The following is a 17,200-nucleotide window of genomic DNA, read 5'->3' on the forward strand; positions in this document are numbered from 1 at the left end:
AGCAGAGGTCTCCTCTCTAAAGCTTATGGAGAACTGTACTGACAAACATTAGTTACACCCTTTGTATTATAGTAAGAACCCCTGTTGCTAACACAATTCTTAGGATTCACTCTGCTGATTATTATATCTCATGATTTAGTTCTATTCATCAGAAACGAATCAAAGGTACTCAAACAGCTTGCTGCTGGTTTCAAACCAATAAATATCATTTTATTAAGTTTCCCTCTGCCAGCCTTTAATGATTATACACTTACTGGCAGGAATATTTTCTGGGTCAAGACATTTTCAACGTAATTTCCCTCTCAACCATTAGTTCTCAGGTCCTTTGGGCAGGAACCATGATTTGTTTGGATCACCTGCCTCCATGAGTAGAAAAATGTATTATGATACAAACGTTTGGGTGAAATAGGCAGTTTTCACCCTGCTGCTCTCCACCAAGCTCCACGCCTCTCAAATTTAATTGAAATCTTTTCAAAACACACAGATTAATCATACCCTTTGTAGGTATCCTGCCCTTAAGAAGCCGTACCAGCCTAAGAAGGGTCAGAGGTCACGGGAAGACTTCAACCTTCAGTATCCTCGGACTGGTTGTAACTGAAAAATTACTAGTCAGTTGTGTGGGATGGCCTGGAGGGCAGGTAATACTATGTTCTTATGAGAACCCACACAGCGGCCACTGCATTTGGAGCCTGACACCAAATTCTTTAGACTTGAATTAGAAAAGGCACTTCTTTGACAGATTTCTTCTTGTTCCAGTTTACAGGCAACTAATCCTCACTGCATTGGATCAAACAGACGGGCACAATCAATTCAGGGAAAGCAAGCAATGCCAGGTCTGCTCAGTCTTCCCTCAATGAGCAGCAGAGGAGTTGGGGGGGGGGGGAGATGGAAAGAAAGAAAACGCAGGCATGCCTGCACCCAGGATAGCTTAGCAAAGGCAAAGATGAAAAGACAAGTTGAAATATATATCCTGGCAGATGGAAGCGCTTGCTGTCAGAGGGAGAAGCTGAAACACCAACCACGATGCCAAGCACACCAAGCCTTCGGGCTCTGAGGGGTGTTGAAGGAGCTGGGACAGACGGAAATGGTTGTGATGTCAAAACGAAATTGGCACAGTGACTTTAGGGAGGGAAGAAGTCTGGATTTACTTAAGTCTCCATAGTCTATGATCTATAGCATCGTGTGATGAGCACGTTAAATATTGCACTTAGGTAATTAAGTCTCAGAGAAACCAGTGCCTTCCAAAGCAGTATTAATTTACACTGCCAGATCTTTCTAGGCTTGATTGGCCATTTGGTGAGAAGTCACACTGGAACGGCAGCCTAACAGTGGCAGGAGGAAAATTAACAAAAGTGAGCTAGCAATAGGAGGCCCCAGTATTAGCGGTTTTCTCTCTGCCTTGGGACATGAAGTGCATGACAAGATGTTTCCTCATCTACCGGCACATACTTCCTCACCCAACAGCTCAATCCCCCGCTCCAATGCTTTGCTCAAAATGTGGGCAATGACTTAGCGTTCTTTGACTCCTCTGACGTTTCCTGATCTCTCTTCTCTCCCATGGCCTTTATATCTTCCCTTCTTGCCCCCGAATACAACTTGTCTACAGTACAGGGCATCAAAAGGGCTTCTGTGGATAACAGTTCTCCCTCTCCTGACTCTTTAAAGATCCTCACTGTTCTCAGAGATCCATCCTTTCCCTGCCATGTCTGTGAGTCAATTTCTCTGGGCCAGCGTATTCATCACCATCATGTATTCTGAGACAGAACATTGCTTTTTAAGAATGGGAAGATTAAAACATTTCTTGTCCCCAAGTGCCTGGGTATTAGCAGTGAGATTGCCCAATTTTAGCTGACTAATGACTCCAAAGTGACATCAGTATACATATAAACACATAACTGGCAAACATAAGCATAGGTAAATGTGCACGTGTGTCGCTAAGCTGCATCTTCTTTGCCATGAGCAAAATTTAATAAAAATACATATTTATAAACGTATGTAGCTTTATATGTGCATTTATGTACAAGTAAGCAACATCCTCCTTGTCTTCAGCAGGAAGTAAGGATGCCCCGAGTCTGGTTCCAGTGGAGCACTACTACCTTACCTTGATCTGGCAGCTTCTCCGTATTTTCTCTTTGTCAAAGACCCATAGGTCCGCCTGACTTTCATTTCCCAGATATTCTCCAGTGGAAACACAAAGGTTCAAATAGTGAGCAACTTACCGCTGGAGGTGCTGGTCCAGAGACGACTCCTCAGCATTCAGCAGAGCTGCTGCACAGGTCAGCAGCTGATGGCTGCAGCTTACAGATTTGAGTTCCAAGATGAGGAGGCCCAAGCAGAACATAGATCCCATCTCCTCCAGTTCACTGGTACCAAACTGTAGACCCTGTCAGTTAAACAAAGCACTCAACAGTGAGTACAGGATGGAAACCAAGTGAAGACAATCTGAGATTAAGAGGAAGGACACCTGGACATAGGCTTATCACAGAAATTAAGAATTAATAGTATTTATCAGTAACTGCCCAATGTGTTTTGTTGTGGGATTTGTGGCTTAGTGGTTCTCAGTCTGCATTACTTCAACCTTCAGGATTTCCCAGAACTACTCCCAAGACAGCAATGACCGGGTAGGGGTACTAGAGGGCAGGAGGTGTGCGTGGAGATCCAGGAGTCACTTCCCCCCACTTTAGGTAAAGCAGCAGTACTTCTATCTGTATTTTACAAAAGGGTTTCACAGCTGAAACAAAAGTCTGTAAACAATATTACTAAGAGATACCCTTTTTCTCCCATAAATTTGCCAACCAATGGAGAAGAATGAGGGTGATCTCTCACATACAAACACTAAAAACTTAAAAAAAAACAACTCATTCACCATTTATTTAGAACCACCTATTCAGCTGTACTAGGACGACACATGAAAGCAAAGCCATGACATTCATGCTATGCTATTATTCACGAAGTTAACAGATAATTATAACAATGAACAAACAACTTTATTGAGCATTTACTATATCCAGTACTGTTCTGAGCCCTTTTACATGCATTAACTCAGTGAATCCTTAACAAAATCCTATGAGGTAGATATTGTTACTGTATCCATTCCATAGAGAAGGGGATTTAGACCCATAGAACTGACCATGCCCTCCCAGCTAGTACATAATAGAGCCTCATAAATCACTTCTGACTTAACTACTCAACAAAGTGCTTTATGTAGTCTAGGAGGAACTCTGTTACATGGTGAGGTAGAAAGTGCATGGTTTTTGAAGTCAGATAAAAATTGGATTTGAATCCTGATTTTACTATTTTCTGACTGTGTGATCTTAGATATATGAACATTCACCTTGATTTTCTCATTCATAAAAAGGATTATAATCCTTCCCTCCATATACTTAGACAAGTCATGATAGGAATATTTCAAAGTCCCCCAATATTGATCAGTAATAGCTCAATTTTTCTTTCCTTCATCCTATAAAGATATCTAATATGACAGAATTCAATGTGGTCCTGAGGTCTTCATGTTTATAAGGTACATTTGACTTAAATGAAAAAGAATCCATTGTTGAATATTATATTTTAAGCAATAGATTTTCCATCCAAAGAACAGTGATCAAGAAGACGGGGATGTGTTAGTAAAAATTTGAAAAGATTGGCCAAAAGGATCCCAAGGCAAAAAAAATTCCAAGCCGGGAAACTGTAAGCGTCACAAAAGAATTTCTACATAAAAGGATACAGAAATGTGTAAAGTCCTCAAGTTTATTTTATTAATTTTTGGGGTTTTTTTTTAATTAGAGTATAATTGCTTTACAATGATGTGTTAGTTTCTGCCGTATAACAAAGTGAATCCGCTCTACGTATACATACATCCCCATATCTCCTCCCTCTTGCGTCTCCCTCCCACCCTCCCTATCCCACCCCTCTAGGTGGTCACAAAGCACCAAGCTGATCTCCCTGTGCTATGCAGCTGCTTCCCACTAGCTAGCTATTTCACCTTTGGTAGTGTATATATGTCCATGCCACTCTCTCTTTGTCCCAGCTTGTTTTAGCTGTTTAAAAATGTGATTTGCTGCATGTTTGGACACCTGTTTTCCTGAAGAAAGGAGACATTACTTTAGAGTTAAGGGAAGTCTGTTGTTCCATAAACAACGGCAGTGGGAAGGGAAAGACGTGTTTAACAAGTTATTTTCCTTAGGTCAATGGAAAAGATCACTTTTTACAGAGAGAGAAGAATCTCAGTCTCTTTCCATTTGCCACAGCTCTGAGGGCTGATACTTCTCCTCTGCCCATTTTCCTGGCTGCTTTTCTTCATTCTGGAAGGGCTGTCTTGGTCACACCCATCTCCTCAGTCAGTAGCAGGAGGCCTCCTCTTACATGTGTTACCCCAGCATCCCGCTGAACAGACAACAGGCCAAAAGAAGCAAGAGTCCTGGGGGAAATAAATCTCACAGCATGCACCATATTGCCAGGTCAGGGGCAATTTCTTCATACAAGTCAACTTCTGTACAACAGCAGACAAAATGATAGCATTTTCAAAATGCAAAAATAGTCCCATATCTCCGATATTGCTTTGTTTATTTCAGCCAATGGTTGGTATTATAAAATGACTATTCCAGAAGACCTTGAATAAAGGAACTTATACCATTTATTGGCTGTGGGGTCTTGGGTAACACTTATTCTATTTCACCCTCTACTATGAATCTCACTTGAGTACTCTATACTTTTTACTCTCACACAGTATCAAAAACATTTGTTTATCCAAACGGCCTCCTCTTACCTCCCACACCCAGCCTGGAGTGAAATCCTCAAAGGCAAGGACTGAGCAGTATCTGTTTTTTTTACATCCCTGGCATGGACTACGTAGCCTGTCATATGGCATGTCGTCCATATATTAAAAATGGATAAGTAATGGTTATAAATGGGTGGGTATAGAAAGGCATGGATGGAGTGTCTCTTGGATACTTATTGTATTTGTTAAGTGAAACTTCATTTCTCTGAGTAATGAACAGAGGAATGCCTTTAAATTATGTTCTCCCATTGTTAAAGGTCATGAGCATTTTTTAAATTCTTATTTTATTTTTGCTCCAGGAAGTACATTCACTCCCTGGATATGTTTGGGAAAACGGGTGGATAAAATTTAGAAATTCTGTTACATACTTTGGTTAGTTACCATATACTCACAGCAGCAAGGCTTTGGGTTAGTTTAAAAGAGCATCTTAATAAAACAGAGACCCAATTTTCCTCTCCCCCAGCTTAGTTGTGTTAATTCGGATTTGCTTTTCACAGCCGATGACAGAAAGCCTGACTATAGTGGCTTAAACATAAATAGAGCTTTATTTTTTGCATATTATAAGTTTTGGTGGGTATGAAGTTCGTGGCATTATTTCAGTGTCTTAACAAAATCAGGGTCACTTTATCTGCCATTCTCCTGGTTTTCTCAACATGACTACAAGATGGCTGCTGTAGCTCCAGCCAGCACATCATCATTCAAGGAAGGAGAAAGAGAACGTGAGGGGGAGGAGGCGACAGCATACTCTTGCTTACACTTTACTGGCCAGAACTGTGTATTATAATAAAGCAAACTCCAGCTTTACAACGGTCTGGTAACCGAACACTTTAGCTTGTTCCTCCTCTTTAATAAAGACATGTAAGACAGAAGAGTGTTAGAAACCAGCGTTGGGTGAGCCAACAATGTCTGTCATATCAATATTCAGTTACCAATGCTGCCAGAAAGTACAGGTGCCTATCTTTTCATCACATTGGTAAGCAAAACTCACTAGCACAATTCTTTATATATATATATATACACACACATTAACTTTTCTTGATAATCTACCCCAAAATAAGTCAAATTCATAAGTACATTTGAACCCAAAATTGCCTACCAACCTCATCCTCACTTAATTTTTAAATATTAATATGGGAAGAATATTTGTGTTATTACAGAAAATTACTTATTTTAATATTTATGTTATTGCAGAAAATTACATATTGGTAAGATATACATAGAATCCACAAAAGATAAGTTTATAAAGCATGAATACTGATAACTGGTGAGCAAAGGGGGAAAAATAATTTTAAAACACACATGGAAAAATGTTCTATCTTATTACCTAAGTAAAAATGCCTCTTACACCCAGCATATTGGTAGATATATATATTCAGATCTGCAATATTTAGTGCTGACTCATGATAAAAGCTGGCACATATCAAAATACGTTGACTATGTGACATGATAATATCACTTCTGGGAACTTTTCCTAAGGAACTGATTCTAAATAAAAGTGAAGCCATATGCACAAACTGTATATTATATCAAGGTTATATATAATAATTAAAATTTGAGAGAAATAAAAGTCTAAATATCTAATAAGGAAAAAATGACTACGGAAATTATAATGGAATAAATTTTATGACATATAATGAAGTCACTAAAATGATAATTAGAACAATCTAACAATATGGAATATGTTTATGATTTAATGATAGGTGTGAAAAGCAAAATCCAAAGCACATAATGATGTGATTTCTGGTGAAGACTTAGAAATGAAAATTCCTCATGCTCGCTTTGGCAGCACATATACTAAAATTGGGACAATACAGAGAAGATTAGCATGGTCCCTGCAAAAGGATGACATGCAAATACGTGAAGCATTCCATATTTTATTTTACCAGGGGAAGGGATAGATTGGGAGTTTGGGATTGACATGCGCACACTGCTATCTTTAAAACAGATAATCAACAAGGACCTACTGTATAGCACAGGGAACTTTGCTCAATATTATGTTACAGCCTAAATGGGAAAAGAATTTGAAAAAGAACAGATACATGAATATGTATAAATGAATCCCTTTGCTGTATACCTGAAACTAACACAACATTGTTAATCAGCTACACTCCAATATAAAATAAAAAGTTAAAAAAAGCCATTAAAAAAAAAACCCTCACATACACTTTCAGACACCATTGCTATGATTTGCCAATATTACACAAACATTTGGGGGAGGGGGCTCTATAATATCAATAAAACATCCATGTAAGAAATATTTTTTAAAGTTATTGCTCCCTAGAAAAATATTTAAAAAGCTATATGTAGTATGCCAATAAACCACTGTAATTCCATTTAGCAGCTGTAAGATCTTCTCTTTATCTTTTATATTCTGAAGTATATTTAGATTTATTTCTTTTATGTGTAATTCAGTGACACTGAAGATTGGTGTCTTTCATTAGTTCTAGAAAAGTGTCACCCATTATCTCTTGGAATAATTTATCACCCCCATTCCCTATTTCCTCAATAACTCTTAGCTCTACTTTCATATTTTTATTTCTTTCTATCACTGTGATTCTGAATATTTTATATAAATATTCCATTTTAATAATTCTCTCTCCAGCTTCATTGAACCGTCTCTTTAACTCATCCATCTCAAAAACTGTCTCTAAAACACTAAAAACACAGTTATTTATATTCTCTACCTGGTTATTCTTGAATATAGTCTTTGCATGCATCATTTGTTGGTTTGATTTTTCTGTTTAATGTCAATAATGTAGGCTTGTTTGCTCAAATATTTTATGATTTTTCAAAAATTCTAAATTTATATTTCTTTTCATTCAAAGAAAGTCTTTGTGGATTGATTTTAATGCTCTTGCCTCCAGAAAGAAAGTGTGTTTTCCTCCCCTGGGCACTTGGGGACAACAAATCAAGGACCATTATAGGCTGAAGTTTTGGCTTGAGGCCTTTTGGGTTACACTGTACCACTGAAATATGACTCCAAATCTGCTTGAAGGAGGGTTTGTGTTGAGAAATTATGAATAAAAGACGTTTCCATTTTTTTCCTGCTCTACCCAAAGCAATGGCCAAGACAGTCAGGCAAACCCACTTACTTGCTTCACAGATTGTGGTTTCACTAGTTTACTGACTGCAAATGTCATTTTTGGAGGTTCTGGCTTTGTGTGATTAAGTCTTCAATTAGTCCTCACATCTTGCATGGGCCTCTCTTTGTGTCCCAAAACCCAAGTTATACGTGGATAGGGATTAATATCTGGCCCAAAGACCTACAACAATGTCTGGCAAAGCCTATCTTTTTAACAAAACTAGGCTTCATTGAACACCCTCTATAAACATACACAGAGGGAAGACGTTACACCTATGCAGAAATACTGCAGTTAAAAAGGGTGGCACTCAAAGGACACCAAACAAGTACATTTACTACCAGAAATGAGAAAAATCTGGGACATTTCTTGTTTATATTCTTGGAAAGAATCAAGAGTATACTGCATTGGTGAAAGTGTAGCAAAAGGCATGACGAGAGAATAAGAGCACAGAAGAAATTGTACTATTGAGATGGAAAGTACAATTTCTAAGTTAAAAGCCATTGGAAAGAGTTAACAAACTGTTTGATGCAGAAAATAAAAGTCATTTTGTATAGGACAGCTCTGAGAAATTTTCCAATATCTCAAGGGAAAACTAGATAAACAAGGCAAGCTAAATACATAAATAAGAACTGCAGAACAGATTCAGGCACTTGATCTTGGACTTTCTTGGACTTTCAGACTAGGTAGTATGGGAGTCAAAACAGAAGTCAAGGGGCTTCCCTGGTGGCGCAGTGGTTGAGAGTCTGCCTACCAATGCAGGGGACACGGGTTCGAGCCCTGGTCTGGGAAGATCCCACATGCCACGGAGCAACTGGGCCCGTGAGCCACAATTACTGAGCCTGCGCATCTGGAGCCTGTGCTCCACAACAAGAGAGGCTGCGATAGTGAGAGGCCCGCGCACCGCGATGAAGAGTGCCCCCCGCTTGCCACAACTAGAGAAAGCCCTCGCACAGAAACGAAGACCCAACACAGCCATAAATTAAAAAAAAAAAAAACAGAAGTCAAGAAAAAGAAAAAGAGGGAAAAAAGGGGAAAAAAGCATGATGAAAAGAAGAAATTCCTTACATTAAAAAAAAATCTGAGTCTGCAGATCAAACAAGCTAATCAAATACATGTGTTATAATTAATGAAAAGGAACAAAAAAAGTACAAAGATCCCTATAAATAATCAAAATTAAATAGTAAAATTTGCTCACACCACTAAATACCAAAGACAATGAAGCAACAACTTACAGAATTGAGGAGAAAATACTGTGCCTGAAAAATGTTGTTTATGTGTGAGGGCCTTAGGAAGATAAACCCAAGGAAGAGAAAGAATTAAACACAGACAACACGTTGAGAAGGAAAATTTCAGAATTTCTTTTAAAATATTGTTGTAACCCTATTATTTATAATAACCAATACATGGAAACAACCTAAGTATCTATCAATGAACGAATTGATAAAGAAAATGTGATATAGGTATAGATATAGATAGATGTATTAGGATAGTGGTCAACCATAAAATAGAAGGAAATCCTGCCATTTGCAACAACATGGATAGACCTTGAGTGCATTACGCTAAGTGAAATAAATCAGGGAAAGACAAATACTGTATGATCTTACTTGTAGGTGGAATCTGAAAAAAACAAACATTGATACAGAGAACAGAATGGTGGTTGCTAGAGGCGGGCGGGTGGAAGGTGGGCAAAATGGGTGAAGGTGGTCAAAAGTTACAAACTTACAACTGTAAAATAAGTCTTGGGGATGTAATGTGCAGCATAGTCACTATAGTTAATAATAGGGTATTGTATATTTGAAAGTTGCTAAGGTAGTAAATCTTAAAGGTTCTCATCACAAAAAAAGTTGTAACTATGTGTGGTGATGAATATTAACAATATGTGTGGTGATGAATATTAACAAAACATGATGATCATTTCTCAATATATACATTTATCAGATCACTATGTTGTATAGCTGAAACTAATGTAATGTTATATGCCAATTATAACTCAATAAAAAGTGGGAAAATATTAGCATAACCCTAAAACCAAAAAACTGATCATTATAGCACATAAATAAAGCAGCAAGACAAATAATTATACAGCATGGTCTATAGAGTATTTTTCTAAGAATGACATGGGGTTGGTTTTATTAGGAAATCTACTAATACAAATGTTAACACATAGAGATCAAAAGGCAGAAGAGAAAAGAGAACAACAACAACAACAAAAAACCAGGACCTTCTGTATGCATCCATTTCTGATACAAGTCTTAGTATATGAGCCCACAAGGCACTTACTAAACCTGAGAGGGCAGCATGGCATGGTAGATGTAAACACAGTCCTGGAGGCCAGATTGCTAGGGTCTCAATCCCAGTGCTGTGCTAACTGTATGGCCATCGGGGAAGTCATTTGACCTATCAGTGCCTCAACTGTCTTATCTGTAGAGTGGGAATAATAATAATAATAATAATAATAATAATAATACAACTATCTATCTCATGGAGCTGCTGAGATAATCAGTGAGTTAACATATATAAAAATTTAATTTAGTACGTGGCCCATTTCACGTTATACAAGTATTTATTATTATCAATAATAATAGCAAATGCCTATATAAAACCAAAAGTCAAAATTATACTTGGCATACCCAATCCTTACTAAAACTATGGTATACTCTCACTACTGTTATTTACCATTATTTGGCAGGTTCCAAACAATTCAATAAGATAAGAAAAAATGAGTCATACATATGGAAAGAAGGAATCACATTATCATTATCTGAAAACTATGTACTAAAACAAACCAAAGGAATCAACTGAAACAGAAAATCTATTAGATATAAAGCAAGAATTGAGTAAGTAGACAGATAACAAATTAAATATACAAAAATCAATTTTCTTTCTATGAACCAGCATGATAAATTAAGTATAATAAAAATTCCATTTACAATAGCAACACAACTCTAAAATATTTAGAAATGGAATTAATAATAAGTACTCCAGGCTTCCCTGGTGGCGCAGTGGTTGAGAGTCCGCCTGCCGACACAGGGGACATGGGTTTGTGCCCCGGTCCGGGAGGATCCCACATTCCGCGGAGCGGCTGGTCTCGTAAGCCATGGCCGCTGAGCCTGCGCGTCCGGAGCCTGTGCTCCGCAACAGGAGAGGCCACAACGGTGAGAGGCCCGCGTACCGCAAAAAAAAAAAAAAAAGTACTCTAAGGGTTATATGATAAATCCCAGGACTTTATCAAGAGATAACAGGTAAAATTTAAATAAATGAAGAAATATGCTGAATTCTGGGAAAGCAGCGACCAATAGCATGCAATATCAATTCTCCTCATATCAGTCTATAAAAGCATAGAAATCAAAACAGCAATGGGGGGGGGGGCTTCCCTGGTGGCGCAGTGGTTGAGAGTCCGCCTGCCGATGCAGGGGACACGGGCTCGTGCCCCGGTCCGGGAAGATCCCACATGCCGTGGAGTGGCTGGGCCCGTGAGCCATGGCCGCTGAGCCTGTGCGTCCAGAGCCTGTGCTCCGCAAAGGGAGAGGCCACGACAGTGAGAGGCCCGCGTACCGCGAAAAAAAAAAAAAAAAAAAACAGCAATGGGGATTTTCAGACTTGGCAAACTAAATCCACGTTAGAAGGATACATGGCAAAAATATCCCAGAATAATTTTGGAATGAAGAGTAAAAATAATGAGGGTTTTCCTTTACAAATAGGCAAAAGATCTTACACATTTACAATAATTTGCTATTATGGTACTGATGCAAAATATGGCAGCAGATCAAGGGAAGACTACAGAAAGCACCAAAACCCTCAAATATGTGAAAGTTTGCATATGATAAAAACGCCTTTCAATTCACCAAGAAATGGATTATGATGGAGCTAAAACAAAAACAACGGGTTAATATTTGAGGTAAAACTCTTAACACAAATACAAAATCATTTAATTTTGATTAAAGGGTTAAATATTTAAAAATCAAGTAATAATAAAGGACAAAATACAGATTTATATGTTTTATCATCTCCAAACCAGGAGGTCTTTCCATGCATATCCCCAAAGAAGAAACCATAAAGGAAAATATTAATGAGTGGATAAATAAAATATAAATATATCTAAATTGCCTAAAATATTACAAATGAAACAACAAACTAAACATAGTTTTAATAAAGGGACAAATAACCTCACTTGATATAAAGTGCAAATTACTATAACAATAAAATATCATGATTTGCTTCTCAATTCAGGTTTAGCCTTGATCACTAAATTGTACTGATCAGCTGGTCCAAAGCTATAAAAAGGCACTATCATAGTCTGTTACCAATGGAAGTACATATAGTTGCAGTATTTCCAAAGGACAATTTGAAAATATATTTCAAAAGCCTTAAGAATGTTTAAGTTCTTGGAGTTCATTCAAATTCCAGAAATCATTATTAAGAAAATAATCCTAAGATGAACAAGAAAGTCCTAAATGTGCACCAGTATATTACTAGTCAAATAAGCTTGAGTATATTCACAACATGGAATATTATGATGGGCTTTGAAGAGACAACACCATGGGGATAATTGCACAATAGAGTATTGTTTTAAGTATCTGTGGAATACTTTAATTTCTTTTTTTAAATTTTTTATATTAGAGTACAGTTGATTTACAATGTTGTGTTAGTTTCAGGCGTACAGCAAAGTGAATCAGTTATACATATACATACATCTATTCTTTTCCAGATTCTTTTCCCATATAGGTCACTGTATTACTGAATATTGAGTAGAGTTCCCTGTGCTATAAGGTAGGTCCTTGTTGATTAACTATGTTATATATAGTAGTGTGTGTATGTTAATCCCAACCTCCTAATTTATCCCTCCTCTCACAACCCTTCCCCTTTGTTAAGCATAAATTTGTTCTCTAAGCCTGTGAGTCTGTTTCTGTTTTATAAATAAGTTCATTTGTATCATTTTTTAAGATTCCACATATAAGTGATATCATAGGACATTCGTATTTCACTGACTTACTTCACTTAGTATGATAAACTCTAGGTCCATCCATGTTGCTGCAAATGGCATTATTTAATTCAATATAGTATTACAAGCTATAAATCCACTACAGTGTAGTATATCCATTGTGATCCTAATTTTATTTAAAATTTTTTAAACAATTTACATTTACAAAAATGTTAAAAGTAGTTAGAAATGCATGATGATGAGGGTACCCACTTTAATTTTTTCTCTTTGTTCGTTTTCCTTACTTTATTTTTAGTCATAAAAATAAGTAATTGCTTTTTCACTCATATTTCCTTAAGCAATGCACCTAAGCCTGAAAGAGTAGTATATCTGAATGAATATTATTTTATATGTGATTTTAAATGTATAAGTAAAATTAAAGTTCATTTTAATAATTCCTTAGTTAAGTTAAAATTAAATCAAGTATTTGAATTTAAATATTTAATCAGGACAAAAGGCAAAGAATAAAGCTGGTTAGTCACATCAACTTTCTTGAGTACCTGTTTCTTCCTTCACACACATTACCTGGTATCCTCTAGATTCTCCTTAATTCCTCTGGGTCACTGAGCCTGTGCCTATTTTCATTTTGGGGTTAAACATCTTAAGGTCTAGTAAAAATATAGTAACAAGAAATCTACTCCCTTGGTATTGTCCCCAGAAACATTCTCAGAATCTTTACAAACTGCCAGCGTGAGTTGAGAGACAGTGACTTTTAGAGTTTTAAATGAGTTTGGAGAGGTTGTGAGATGAATTAAGTTTGTACATCCTTTGTCCTGACATGCACCCAGCAGAGAAGTTAAAACAGCCAATCCAGCCATGCAGATCTGTGAACTCTAATAGGTGGCAGAGAAGAAAGCGAGAAAGCCGGTGGACGGGGCTCCTCGGCTTCCTTGCTTATCGACCCCATCAGATGGACTCTAATGCTTTCACATGAAGACCAAATCAATCGCGAAGCATGCTGATGTCTCTGCCAGACTCCATCTGATGGGCTCCTGTGTACAAAGCCCCTCTGTATCCATCCTTTCAGCCCCAGCTTCCTAATCCATTACTGACAATTGTTTCCTTAGTAACTGCAAAAAGGCCCTATATTCATGGAAACAGCAGGGCTGGATTTCAAATGTGTCCTTTATTTCTATGCTGGACCTTCCCTGGGTCTTTTATTGGTAAATGTGTGCTTAAGCCATGAATGACACAGCAGACAGCTAAGTCCTCTGTGATTGCCTTTCCATGTCTTTCTGGACCACGCATATGAGAGTAAATATGAATCAGAGACTGTATCTTAGACAGACTAGAATTTGAGCAGAGAGGAATCTTAGCAAGCTTAACTCTCCGTTTTATAGATGCATAAACTGACAATGCCTTACACAAAGTTATGTAGCTAAGTGCCAGTAGAAACGGGCTTACAATAAATGTTCCCTTGACACTAATCAAATGTCCATGTCAATACACAAGGTTTCAAACTTCACATTCCTGTTTAATAAAAGATTTGGAGTTCATCTTTTCTTAGAGGTTATGTGCCTCCATAAGTCTTACCTTTCAGCAGGAACAAGCACAAGCTCAATCATAAGCAATTAGGTTGTCACCTTCCTTCTCTATTTCCACCCACTGTCCCTGGCACTCCTCTTCCCTGGCCCTTTGATCCCTTAGCTCTGCCCTTGGTTCCTGAAACCTGCCCTAGCCCGCCTTATGATGACTAGCTGCAGCGATCTCTCTAGCCCTGGGTCCCCAGAGGTGCTCTGAGATCTAGTTTTGAACTTTCCTTCCAGTGTCACAGATTGGCGGGGAGGGTGGGAGAAGGTCCCCTGCCTCTGACTAAGAGTTATATACAATATTTTGAGAAACTTGTCTGAAAAAGACAATGACCAATCAGAACAGATGCCGGTCATAGCAATGGAGCAGAGTTCTGCTTTGCCAGGTTTGTATCCTGTGGTTTCTGAATCTTGATATGGTCCTGGAGGATATGGAAGAGGAGTGAGGGAGAACAGGATAGTGAAGGGGTGGGTGGGAGTTTCACTTGGAGGGCATAAGCAGTGGCTATTAACGCACAGATGTGAAAGTATTTCAATTCCCTACACAGTGGAATACCAATCCTAACCCTTATCCAGGTCTCCAGTCTCCACACCAGTCCGTCCAAGTACACCCAGTCTCCCTGTCTGGTGAGGGGGATGGGACACCAACCAAAACTATTTTCAAAAGGTGAAATAACATTAAGATGAAGCTGCAGCCCCCAACTTTCCATAAATATAGCTTCTCCCAGGAGAGTGGCCCACCAGACCTGCCTTCACTAGTCACGCTGGATGGCCAGTGGCTTTGGGAGGGTAAGAGCACCATAACAATATTCAAGTCCAGCACTTCCCAAAGCATGGTCCCCAGATTAGTGTTTGCCTGTGAAATGTTTGGAACACTTATCTGTGATGAAATAAGAGAGCTGGGACTGAATATAAATCAATCATGTGACTAAGTACACATGTTTAGTTCATCTGATTGTTTTTTTCCAAGGAAGGGAGCACTGTGATTGTGTTTATTTATATTCTGGTACAAGTTTCCTATACCTTTGCAGCAACCGATGAATCAACAGTTCAGGGACCAGACAGTTTGTGTAGTACTGCTCTAGAATAAACTCCCCAACAAGGCCTCGGCTTTGAACAATGCAAAAAGAATATTTTGGGAGTCAACTCTCTGGGATCTGAATCTCAATTCTGCCACTTCTTATCCCAATGACCATGTTCAAGTTATGTAACCTCTTTGAGTTCAAGGTCTTCTTCCTTAAAATGGGAAAATATTATGTATCACTTAAGTGTTTCTATGAATATTAAATGAAATACAATGTGCACATGTACCATACAGATGCACAGAGTAGATGCTCCATAAATGCGAATTTCAGGCATTTTTTTCTACATGCACTATTACACACACGGGCCTAGAAATCTGTATAAATCACATTTATACATAACATGTAAATGTATGTATGTCCTTAAAACCTAAAAATAGAGTTACCATATGATCCAGTGATCCCACTCCTGGGCATGTATCTGGAGGAAACTCTATTTTGAAAAGATACATGCACCCCAGTGTTCTTGGAAGAACTATTTACAATAGCCAAGACATTGGAAGCTACCTAAATGTCCATTGACAGGTGACTGAATAAAGAAGACGTGAGATATATATCTATATCTATATCTATATATATATATATATATATATATATATATAATGGAATATTACTCAGTCACAAAAAAAGAATGAAATATTGCCATTTGCAGCAACATGAATGGACCTAGAGATTGTCATACTGAGTGAAGGAAGTCAGAAAGAGAAAGACAAATACCATGTGATATCACTTATATATAGAATTTTTTTAAATGATACTATTGAACTTACTTACAAAACAGAAACAGACTCACAGAAATAGAAAACAAACTTGTAGTTACCAAAGGGGAAAGGTGGAGAAAGGATAAATTAGGAGTTTGGGATTAACAGATACATACTACTATATATAAAATAGATAACCAACAAGGGCCTACTGTATAGGTAGGTATAGTATACTGAACTATAGTCATTATCTTGTAATAATCTATAAGGGAAAAGAATCTGAAAAACAATTTTTTATATATATATACACACATATATATATATAAAGTGATTTAGTTATAGATAACTGAATCATTTTGCTGTACACCTGAAAATAACACATTGTAAATGAACTATACTTTAATTTTTTAAAATGTACGTATGTATGCATATATAAATGCCACTCATCTTTGATCAATTTTCATTCTCTTTCTTCTTTTTCTTCCAATTTAACCTGGTCAATTTGATGCGGATAAGAAACAAAGAGGCAAAGTATTGAGCACTGGAATTCAAGAGAAGCTAGAGCTTTTATCCATCTATATAAGTAAAGTTTTGAATGAACTGAGAGAGAAGAATCATATTCCTCGTGTACAGAAACACCTCAGAGATACTGCAGGTCCAGTTCCAGACCACTGCAATAAAGTGAATATCAAGATAAAGTGAATCATACAAATTATTTTGTTTCCCAGTGCATATAAAAGTTATGTTTAGGGCTTCCCTGGTGGCACAGTGGTTGAGAATCTGCCTGCTAATGCAGGGGACACGGGTTCGGGCCCTGGTCTGGGAAGATCCCACATGCCACAGAGCAACTAGGCCCGTGAGCCACAACTACTGAGCCTGCGTGTCTGGAGCCTGTGCTCTGCAACAAGAGAGGCCGCGATAGTGAGAGGCCAGCGCACCGCGATGAAGAGTGGCCCCCGCTTGCCACAACTAGAGAAAGCCCTCGCACAGAAACAAAGACCCAACACAGCAAAAATAAATAAATAAATTAGTAAACTCCTACCCCTA

The 17,200-nt window shown here is 37.9% G+C and overlaps 1 protein-coding gene across 1 annotated transcript in view; it reads right to left on the reverse strand.

The window, feature by feature from the left end:
- Positions 1-2,215: 2,215 nt before the first annotated feature.
- AGBL1 (AGBL carboxypeptidase 1) overlaps positions 2,216-17,200 on the reverse strand; it is a gene marked incomplete at both ends in the record, with an annotated part of 563,318 nt that continues 548,333 nt past the window's right edge. The window contains one exon of the mRNA XM_081229515.1: positions 2,216-2,383. Within this exon, the coding sequence (XP_081085641.1) occupies positions 2,216-2,383 (168 nt within the window). The remainder of the gene's footprint in view (positions 2,384-17,200) is intronic.

Source organism: Mesoplodon bidens (assembly GCF_964165515.1).
Source record: "Mesoplodon bidens genome assembly, chromosome: 3".
In the NCBI taxonomy this organism is placed as follows: Eukaryota; Metazoa; Chordata; class Mammalia; order Artiodactyla; family Ziphiidae; genus Mesoplodon; species Mesoplodon bidens.